The sequence below is a fragment of the Nematolebias whitei genome, chromosome 8 (assembly GCF_014905685.2).
Source record: "Nematolebias whitei isolate Nwh7 chromosome 8, NemWhi1, whole genome shotgun sequence".
Taxonomy (NCBI): Eukaryota; Metazoa; Chordata; class Actinopteri; order Cyprinodontiformes; family Rivulidae; genus Nematolebias; species Nematolebias whitei.
This window is the reverse complement of record NC_056505.1, coordinates 32,287,447-32,298,592: the sequence shown is the minus strand read 5'-3', so window position 1 is coordinate 32,298,592 and position 11,146 is coordinate 32,287,447. Positions and strand designations below refer to the sequence as shown.

The 11,146-nt window shown below is 40.0% G+C and overlaps 1 protein-coding gene across 1 annotated transcript in view; it reads right to left on the bottom strand.

Annotated features, from left to right (window-relative positions):
• Window positions 1-3,954: 3,954 nt before the first annotated feature.
• The window catches only part of lrrc75ba (leucine rich repeat containing 75Ba), a 16,442-nt gene continuing 9,250 nt past the window's right edge, over window positions 3,955-11,146 (bottom strand). Inside the window, exon 4 of the mRNA XM_037680589.1 lies at window positions 3,955-4,967. Within this exon, the coding sequence (XP_037536517.1) occupies window positions 4,376-4,967 (592 nt within the window). The 3' untranslated portion in view covers window positions 3,955-4,375. The remainder of the gene's footprint in view (window positions 4,968-11,146) is intronic.

Sequence of the window (11,146 nt, the reverse complement as noted above, 5' to 3'; positions counted from 1 at the left end):
AGAAAGACTTTTACTAATTGGCGAGACAGAGGGATCAGGCTGGAAAGGATGTGCAGTAGGTTAGGATAGGAATGGTAATGTTAAAGATAGGAATGGTAATGGTCTAACAAGTGAGGAGAGTGTGTCAGTAAGATAGAAGGAGTATTTTGAGGAGCATGAATGAATGAAGCAAATGAAAGGGAAAGAAGAGTAGAGGTCATAGACACTGTGGACCAGGATGTGGGAAAGATTAGTGAGAGTGAACTTTGAAAAGCTCTGAAAATGATGAAGGGAAAGGAAGTAGGACCTGATAAAATACCAGTGGAGGTTTGAAAATGTCTTGGAGAGATGGCAGTGAGGATCTAGGCTCAAATATTCAATGGCATATTTGAGGGTGAGAAAATGCCTGAGGAATGGAGAATAAGTGTACTGGTGTCCATTTTTAAGAAAAAAAGGGTGATGTACAGAGTTGTAGCAACTACAGGGGAATTAAGTTGATGAGTCACACAGTGGCAGCACGGTGGTACAACTGGTAGAGCTGCTGCCTCTCAGTGAGCAGGTCCCAGGTTCAAATCTCGGTCTGGGGGCCTTTCTGGGTGGAGATTGCATGTTCTCTCCGTGCATGCATTGGTTTTCTCTGGGTACTCCGGCTTCCTCCCACAGGCCAAAAACATGCATGTTAGGCTGATTGGTAACTCTAAATTGTCCCTAGGTGTGAGTGAGAGAGTGAATGGTTGTTGGTCTTGTTTGTCTCTATGTGGCCCTGTGATGGACTTGCGACCTGGCCAGGGTGTACCCCGCCCCTCGCACAATGATTGCTGGACATGGGCACCGGCGACCCCCGTGACCCAAAATGGAAGAAGCGGGTAAAAGATAATGGATGGATGGAGTCACACAGTGAAGATCTGAGAGAGAGTTGTGGAAGCTAGACTTAGATGAGAGGTGACTATCTGTGAGCAGCAGTATGGTTTCATGCCAAGAAAGAGCACCGCAGATGTCATCTTTGCTTTGAGGATGCTGATACAGAAGTACGGAGGGTCAGAAAGAACTTAATTTTGTCCAACATTTTTCAGTCAGGTCATCTGGACAGTTTCTTTTTTTTTTGTGCTGAAACGTTTCGCCTTTGATCCAGAAGGCTTCATCAGTCAAGGAAACACACAACAAAACTGATTCTTCCTCCAACAGCTTACTCCAAAGTGGAACAAACCAGTTCTGCTTGTGATTAGATGGTCTCTTTGGTACGCTCCACCTCCATTGATGGCCCTCTTCCTTGTTGACAGTCTTGTCAAACTGGTTGAAAACAACAAAGTTCATGCTCAATAATCCAGCTAATCACAAGCAGAACTGGTTTGTTCCACTTTGGAGTAAGCTGTTGGAAGAAGAATCAGTTTTGTTGTGTGTTTCCTTGACTGATGAAGTCTTCTGGATCGAAGGCAAAACCTTTCAGCACAAAAAACAGAAACTGTCCAGATGACCTGACTGAAAAATGTTGGATTTTATATCTGGATTATTGAGCATGGACTTTGTTAACTTAATTTTGTCTTTGTGAATTAAGAAATGCATATGACAGGGTGCCGAGAGAGGAGGTGTGGTACTGCATGAGGAAATGTGAAGTATGTTAGACTGGTACAGGACATGTACTGTATGAGGACAGCAGGACAGTGGTGAGATGTGCTGTAGCAGTGACATCTTCAAGGTGGTGGTGGGATTACATCAAGGATTGGCTCTGAGCCCCTTCTTGTTTGTTCTGGTGATGGTCTGCCTAACAGATGAGGTCAAACAGGAATCCCCGTTGACTATGATGTTTGCAGATGACATTGTGATCTGTGATGAGAACAGGGAATAGGTGGAAGAGAACTTGGAGAGGTGGAGGTATGCACTTGAAAGAAGAGGAATGAAAGTCAGCTGTAATAAGACAGAGTACATGTGTGTGAATGAGGGAGGCAGGAGAAACAGTGAGGCTACAAGGAGCAGAGGTCACAAAGGTGCAGGACTTCAAGTACTTGGGATCCACTGTCCAGGAAAATGGGGAGTGTTGTAAAGAGGTGAAAAAGAGAGTCCAGGAGGTAGTTGGAGTGAGGACAGAGTATGCAGAGGACAGAGTGAGATGGAGGAGGATGTGTTGCTGTGGCAACCCCTGAAGAGAGAAAATCCAAAAGAAGAAGTTTATACTGGGAAAATCGTATTCTTCTTGTCAGCTCCTAAAGGAGAAGTTTGGATTTCCAACTCATACAGAACACGGTTTCCTCTGTGAAACTTTGATCCTTTGTCTGTGGCTGCTTAAAGACCCAATACAAACTCTGTTTTAACAGTAATAGAAAGAGGAAATTGATTTATTACCTGTAATACTGAAAAAAAAGTCAAATGTACACACCTTGTAATTTTTTAAGGGTGGGCTGTGTTGCAGTCATGGTATTTGGACCCCAGGGGATGTGACAAATCACACTATGCCCTGACCTTATAGGAGCCACCTGTTGCAAATGCCACATTACCATGCCTGGCAGCTTAAACAAAAGGTTGCCAGGACAGGATCATGTGTAGGGCCTCATGCAATAGCCACCCTGCTTTTCCTTGGCAAACTGTGGCAGCTCAGGCATTTCCCTGACAGCACACAGCAGTACAGATGATCTGCTGGCTCATAAACAAGCTGAACTCTCCAACTACCAACCAAAACAGTACAGCTTGAGCTGGTTTCTCTTAATTTTCTGACTAATCCATTTTAATCAATCTACTGTTTGTTTTGGTGACCAGCTGCAGGCTCTCTTCATCCAGATGTTGGAACAGTTCAATAAAAAGGAGACATCACTTCTGAGTTTAGATTGAATCTTTTACTGGCAGTCATTGTTGGGCATGAGACAACATATACAGACTACAACAAGGAAACATTTGACTTACAGACACATGAAACAAACTACAAACCGAGTGAACATTCAGATTAAACATTCAACATAAAAGGTGTCTGCTCTGAATTACATTTACTGAGCTGTTTTCTTCTTTATTGCATTATCCAAAAAACACCATTTTGTACTGTTCAATCTAATAGCAGGATGCCTTTGGGCTCTGTTTCATGGTCATTAGTCATTATTACTGAGTCAGACAAAACTGCAAAACGATAACATAAATATATACAGCATTAATTAGACAATTTACTATTATAAACACATAACACACTCATTACACATTTATTATATGTTGTTTTAAATGATCTCTCTAACAATCATTGTCATGTTATACTGACACCTGAAAGAGACTTTCAGCTTCTGGTTTTAGCAGCTATAAACAATGTACATATATTATATGGGACAATGAAACCAAAATGTTAATACAATACTGCCTTAAAGTGCGTACTGGTTTGCTCAGCCTAAACAGTCATTAAATGCTACTGCAGACAGACTATAACTGATAGATAACAGTCAGGGTCTCGTAACACAAGGACCACTGAAGTACAGCAGAAACAACACGTGTGGAGACAAACGGCAGTAGGAAGGGCAGTTTGGGCACTGCTCTGACTCAGTGGTCCATATCTTAAGTTGGCATTAGAGTCACAAATGTGTTAAAACACTGAGCTTAACGATTACAAAGAGGTGAATATCAGCTTTTAGTTAAGTCCAAAAACAATTTGCAAAACGTCGAGTCTTTCCTGTTCTAAGATCACTTTTTTTATCTAAATTGCACAAAAATAACAGGTGGAAATGCAACAGATGCTTTGCTTTCTGTTCTCATTTTTCATCTATATGAGGGCATTCACAAAGTAGACATTTGGAAGGGGGGGGGGGACGCAAAAAGTCGACCAAGCAGTTTTGCCAGCGTCACGTGATGGGTCACCGGCTGTATAGTCTGTTGAACTCGTGTCATAGCTTTTGTTGAGAGATTAACAGAGAACACACAACGTGGAGCTGGGCCCTGCCTGACAGAGATAGTCTCAGTTCTGGTAGAGAACCCAGAGGGACCAACATTTTCCAAACTAACGTCCACCTCAACTACCGCCGGGATGCAGCTCCGTCATCCGACCAACTGATTTAAATCTCCTTGAGATTGGCCCCTTGGCTGCCAGTGTCACAGAGATAAAAAGAAAGAGAGAGCACTGGTTCATTAATTCTTCCAGCCCCCCTCCAATGAAACCGCACCTTGTTCCCCAGAGCACCGTCCACCAACACAGTAAGTCTGATCGTCACTTCACTGTCACTGTCATGGGGGGGATTAACTCAGAGATGGGCAGGAGTAGCTTGGTAACCGTGTTTGAACGATATGTTCACAATATGGACACTGGTCTCCCTTGTGCATCTAAGGATGACTGGGCTCGTGGTGTGAGGACAAAAGGGAGAAGGAGGTATCAGAGTCCTGTGGGACGTTGCTTCAACCACAGCTGAAGGAGCCTTGAACAGAAGATACTCCATCACCTCTCACAGTAGTGGAGAGTGAAAGTTTTGGAGAGCTGTTTCTCCCCTAAACACCATGGTTCCAACTCAGATTTACTTTCCACATCCTCTTCTTCATCTTCCTCCTCTTCCTCCTCGTAGTGGCTGGGTTCCTCTATAGAGGTCTCAAGGTGGTAGGAGTATGGTTGACCCTCTGTGTACTCATAGATGGTCGGTAGACTGCTCTTGAGGCTGCAACGCCGTCGCAATGCAACCAGTAGTGGCTGAGGCATGGTAAAAATGTCCACATTGTTGCCCAGATCTATCCAGGCCAGACTGGAGAAGTTTTTGGGTTCTTTAAGCATTTCAGTGAGGTCCTTAAGTATGACCAAGGTGAGGCGGTTACCATTGAGAGCAAGTGTGCTGAGTTTGGGCAAGGAGGCGAGAAGAGGCAGCAACAACCTCAGGTTGTCGTCGTGGAGTTCGGTAAAGCTGATGTCCACAGCCAAGATACTGTCTTTGTTGTTCTGAAGATAAAAGGCAATTTGTTGGACATCACGAGTGGACAGAGGGATTCCAGATAGGTCAACACTGTCGCTACTTAGCTTTTTCTGCAGAGTTGTCTTGAGACTGTTAGAAACATGAAGACAAAGACCTCGGAGTTAGCTTTGAACAGAAACTGAACACAAACAAATCAACAGAAATTTTAAACTGGACAGTAACAAGATCTTTTCTTGCGGTTTAGGTACCAAAAAAGTTATTTTACAGTGTGATGCAATCTTGTGAGGCATATTTAGTGCAAAGAAGCAGAACAGTGATTCAATCTGAAGCGGAAGGCTGATTCAATGGCAGCAGCATGAGGATTTATTGGTTTAAAGGGACGAGCCAAAAGAGCCAACAAAACTAGCAGCTTGGATTAAAAACTTAGAGCTGGGAAAACGGAGTCAAAGCAGTTTGAGTTTTAGGTATAAGATTATGTTTTGGTCTAGAAAATTAAGTTTATCTTTAGATTGTTATTTCATTATATTCATACAGTATGGCCAGACAGAAACAAATTATCTGTGTTGCTTTGTTGTGAGCAAGATGGCAGATTTAGGTGAAATCAGGTCAAATTTTAAGCACAGTTATAATACTCTGTGTAAAACCATAAACCTGTTTACTAAATTTGCAATAAAAGAAAGTTTTATGAACTTTTTGTTTTCCTGTTTCCATAAAATAAATTGCACATGAGAAAATATTCTGGTACTAATGAGGTCACATATAACATGTATTTGGGATAATAAATATATGCATGCGATTATATTTTTATTTACTAATGCACATATTGGTAAAAAAAACAACTTAAATAAATACAAATTAAATCTGTTACACCATGTGCCACCAACACTTCTGCATTTTATTTCTGACCTGAGCTAATTATTGGACTCTGCAAGGAAAAAAAAACAAATAAAATAAAAAAACAGGAGTTCAGAACCCAAAATACTAAGCAAAACATCAAGTAATATAAGTATAAGTAATAGTGTGGTTTATAAATCAAAATATTAATGCTGCTATCATGGAGCTCCCTTTATCTTGCCAACATAACTAGAAACACAGTTCAAAAGTTACATTTTTCTTTTATCAATGCCAGTGCCCTAAACTGAAATTTAAGCAAAGTGTCGAGTTAAACACTAAAATTTTATTTAATTTTTTCTTTGACCCTTGTTTGCTTCTGTAAATATCATAAAATGTTCCCCTGTAATTATGCCTAAATGCACAGGCATATGACTAAATGAGCTATAAAAACCTGCATGAGAACTTGTCCTTGATCAAGGAACCTGTGAATGCATTTATTTGTTACATTTCCTCTAAAACCAGAGTATTTTCTATAATAAAAGACATGCAGCTAGCAATATTCTAAAAGAAGCAACGGTAATTTAATGCATGCAAGTGATGAAGCTACCCTGCAATTTTATTAATAAATGAGTGAACGGTGATTCAAATATGTAATAGCAGCATCACCAAGACTCATTACACATTTGATTGATGTGAAGAGCATGAATTCACAATGTTTTCTGCTTTAAATCATCACAAGCAAAGTTTGAGCTTCCAGCAACTTATGTTTTACCTAAAAGAGTTGGCTGGGTGTCAGTGTGCTTGTTCTTTCATTTAATTGACTTTGCAGTCCGTTTAGAGGAAGATTTGTTTTGTTCTGTATGTTGTGCACATCTTCAGCCTGTTTGGTTTCAAGCTTCTGGCTTCTCACCCCTTCAGGAGATGGTGTAATAGTTCCTGATTTACGGTGAAGATAAAACATTATTATTTATATTCTCCTTTGGCCTTTTGTTCTCAGGCACCACTTCCCAGTGCCCATCTTCGCCCACCTTGGAGGGCGCAGTGCGTTTAACTCCAGCTCTTGCTGAAGTGGCCTGTAATGTTGACGTGGTGTCAGTGTGAATTAAAGCATCCTCCGGTGTCTGGTGACTTACAGCGACATCCCCTGCAGTATCTGTCACTGGTGATGCTTAGACGTGTTTTCCTCAGCAACATTTACTCCGATTAGAAAAAAGGAAAAGTTGAAATTTAAAGGAGGTTTGTGAAGATATACGGGCAAAAACAGAAAAGAAAAACTGCCTTTAAAGACAGGGAGGCCTAAATTTTAATGGGCTGTTCAGGATGATGTAACTTGATCATTTTCTCGATTTGTCCCCGAGTCAGAAACCTCAGCTTAAATAGAGGTGCAAAACTCCTAATGGCCAGGGAAGAGGCCTGTCTGCAGGTGTTAATAGTTCGATCACACATCTCTCTCCTTTTCAGACACTCTTCTTTTTCAGCTCAGGAAGCACAAAAAATTGATGTCTGCAGTGCCCCCTCACGCAGCCTCTTTCATCCTTCTTCCAGATTAATCTCGTAGCAGAAAACAAGAGTGTCACTGATAAAAAAAGATGTTTTCTGTGGTTTTACAGGTCATGAACACTGACAGAAGGGCTCGGTTTGAACGGCAAAACAGATTCACTGGGAACAGTGCTGAGGTGTAGTGCTGTTTACCTTTGAATGGAAATAAGACCTATATCTGTGGATCTTCAAAGCAAGAAAAACATTTTTTCTTTATTTATCTCATTTCAAACTGAATCCAAAAGGCACCAACATTATAATGGTCATCAAAAAGCTCTAGCATCTCAGTGGAGTCATAGATAAGCATTAAAGGATCAGCTAATCCATCCAGTTTTGATTGTAAATGCAAAATTATAACACTGATCACGCAGCGAGAGCCTCATCTGTCTTCATGTGTCAGGTGGTTTCACATAACGAGGCAGCGTTTAAATTCTGTAAGCTTCAGTCGAGCTGCTCCTACGAACGACTGGAATGTTGCATTTAGAATTGTTAACTAAAGCCAAGTAAGAAAATATATAATTGCATGTAAAAACTAGAATAAGGATCATTTTCATACTAACATCTCCCATGAACATGTTAAAGAGCTCTGTCATCAAAGCTGCCATTTTTCAGGAGATCATTTTCTCCCCGACTCCCCTCTGGGCTGCATTACTCACAGCGTTTTGCTTCATGCAGAGCAATTTGTCTTCGAATATTGCAGTTCTGAGCAAAACTTTTGAGTCATTCTTCATTTCTTTATATTATGCCTCAAGGGAACCAAATTTTCTTGTAATATTTCATGGAGATCTTGAAATTGCAGACTTTTTGGAGCTTGTTTAAAAAGTCCTGTCCAATTGGCCCAAAACTTGCCATGTCTTGGCATATTGTGCAATGTGCTTAGAAAACACCTATGCAAAGCAGAAAAAGTTACGATAAATAAAGTTGTGATTGCTTTAAATACATTTCTACAGCAGATAAACAGTATTTCATGTTTGTCTAAAAAAAAAAAAAAAAGATAAATCAGTTACAAGATCTGATTATTTAGTTCCAGGCTGCTAGTTGTCATCTCATTCATTAAAGTTAGGATCAAATATCGTTCAGTGAGTTGTTTATATTGTAAAGTTTGTTTGTTGTAGCTTTGGGCCAACTGGACAGGACTCATGCATCGCGGATTCGCTCTATCGTGGTTTTTCAGAATAAGATTGGACATGACACACAACTGGCTGATTGATGGATGAGCTGCACAATCGGCATGTAATTTTTTAGTTAAATTAAATTATTTTAAATTATGTAGCGCCTGTTGCACCTGTGTGCAGCCCACAGCTGCAGGAAAGCCTCAGCGGAGAAGTGGACGTGGCCGAGAGCGCTGGCAGGTGGCAGAGAGCAGCCGGAGGCAAAGAGAGCTGAAATCATGACATTCTGTGCTCTTTTAGAGCGTTTAGAGTTTAGAAACATTGTTTAGAACATTGCAAGAGAGTGGGAAGGGTTTAAAAAGTCTTTATATATACTAAATAAACTACTACTTACTACTTGTACTACTTGGCGGTTTTTCACTTATTGCAGGGCTTGAGGGTGCAGATCCCCTGTGATAAACAAGGGACTACTGTATTTGTGTAAAAAATAGAAATAAATTACATGTTGACAAGCTACTAACAAAAAAAATCTAAAGACATAACAGTTATACATCTGTTTCTGTGCTTAAAGGGAATAAAATTCATCGTAAAATAGCTTAAAAAAACAAACATTAAATTTTTCTTAAAAAATAAGTTAGGTATCAAGACTGTACTGAAAATGAGGTTTTTAAAAAATATTTACATAAAGCACCAAGTTTTTTGAAGCAAACATATGATGTAGTTTAGAACTTTTGCACAGTACTTTACTTGTTTTAGTATGTATTGGGTTACAGGCACATTGAAACAAACTTGACTGCTTCTTGTCATGTTACTTTCCTATTATTTATAATTATTACTCGACATGAAAAGGCTAAGGCAGGCAAAAATATTTTGCCCATGAGTGTGCAGGTGCCGTTCGTGTGTTTGTGTTTCTGTCTGTAGCAAAACTATTTCATGAACCACTGAGAAAACTTAATGAAACTTACTAAATGTAACCATTGGACATACATCAACTGTTAAGTTTTGAAGTTGATCGATTCAAGATGGCCGCCATAATCAATGGACCCAAAAAAGTCTAAACTCAGTCAGTTTTACAAATATTAAACTTTTCTGCAGTGAATCTACGTTTGTCGCTCCATAATGACATTTCTGCATTAATTGTCCCTCTGATAGGGATTGAGTCATTACTGTAGCAACATGTGTCCTGAGGACCACTTATTTAATCCACTTCATCATTTTTCCACTAGATTGCATTTTGTAATAATTTTACCTGGAGATTTAACATATGGACATGTAACTAACTAATACTGATGCACTACATAGTCCTTTCCTGGTAAATGTGATGAAAAACGAAGCTCAGCAGCCACCTAATGATAGCTTATTTTGTTCTGGGGAGTTCTGAAGCCCAATGGCAAGTTAATTAGAAGGTCAGATGAGGCTGATGGAGCAGGGGATGATTGTAAAAGATGCGAGAAAAAATGTCACCGAGTGCAGAGCTTTCGTGAAATAATTGAGAGTGGTTCGGCAGCATAGCTAGGTCATGGCTCCTATCAAGGCTATTGTTAAGCTTTTTAATTAAACAAGACAAAAATACAAAAGCCAAATCCAAACAATCTAATTATAGAAAACATTAGGATTAGTGAGACTTTGGTATTAATTCAGCGTATTGTAGCCAGAAAACTGTGCATGGTGTGCAGAGCAGAGGTAACGAAGGGATGAACAGTCCAGGGGCATTAAAATGAAAGAGCTGTTCCTGTTTCCTCTGAGCAGAGAGAAATCTCATAGGGTTGCAGGTTTGCATGGATGGTGAATATTTACCTGCAGCAACAAGAAAATGGAAGACAAAGTGTGATGTGGTAGTAGCTGAGCATCATCCCCAACACAGTCTAAAAGCTATACGTCTTGCATGATTGCATGAGATTGGGCATAACATCATTAATAAGGTTTGACCAAAATAGCTCTAACACCACCTCTTCTTACTTGATCTCAGATTAAACTGCTGCCATCAAACGAAGCGGGTGAGATGTTAGACTTTTAGTTAAAAACATGATTTTTTATTTTGTCAATTTGAAAAGGTAACTCATGTTTGTGAAACACTAAATCTTTAACATTTGCTCCCAAACACAGTGGAAAGGGAACTTGTCAGAGCTCTCAGCATTTTCTGTGTTAATATTTCGTTTTATGATGTACGTCTGTTGTAATGTTTTATGTTCCTTCTGCCCTCTCAGGCAGCGTACGTGTCTCCACAGATGTATAAAACCAGGAACTGAGTAACAAAAAGGCCTTCAGATATAGGATCGCTCCAAACTACAGTGTCAAAGATGTTGCAGCTGTCAGATAAATCTGTCATCTTTTCTCTTCTGGGCTGAATTCAACTTGAACATGCGCAACAAGGCGCAGCTGCTGGGGATTGTCAGCTAAATGTTTGATCCGCCTGATCCCTGTGAATCTGTCTTAGCCTTTTGTCTGCTTTCTTTAAGTCACTAGCTTGACGGACTCACAATAAGCCCACCTGATACCCCGCTGCTTGCATTGTTTCCTTTTATAGTTTCATCTCCAGAATATAAACTCATTCATTGTGTTTCATGTTGATGCAGCTGGCAGAACAAGCAATCACAAGAAGAACTGAAAGGATTTATTTCTGTTCGAAGACTTTTCTATCAGACAAAAAGCTGATTCAGTGATTAGCATATTGCACATGAAAAGCTGCTCCCTCCTTAAAGGGATGGTCCAGTTAATGTTCAAGTAATGTTCTCTCTAATAGTTATCAACAATTACAGTAATTTATGGACTATTGAGCACACCCAAATATAAGCTGCACCCACTATATATATATATATATAT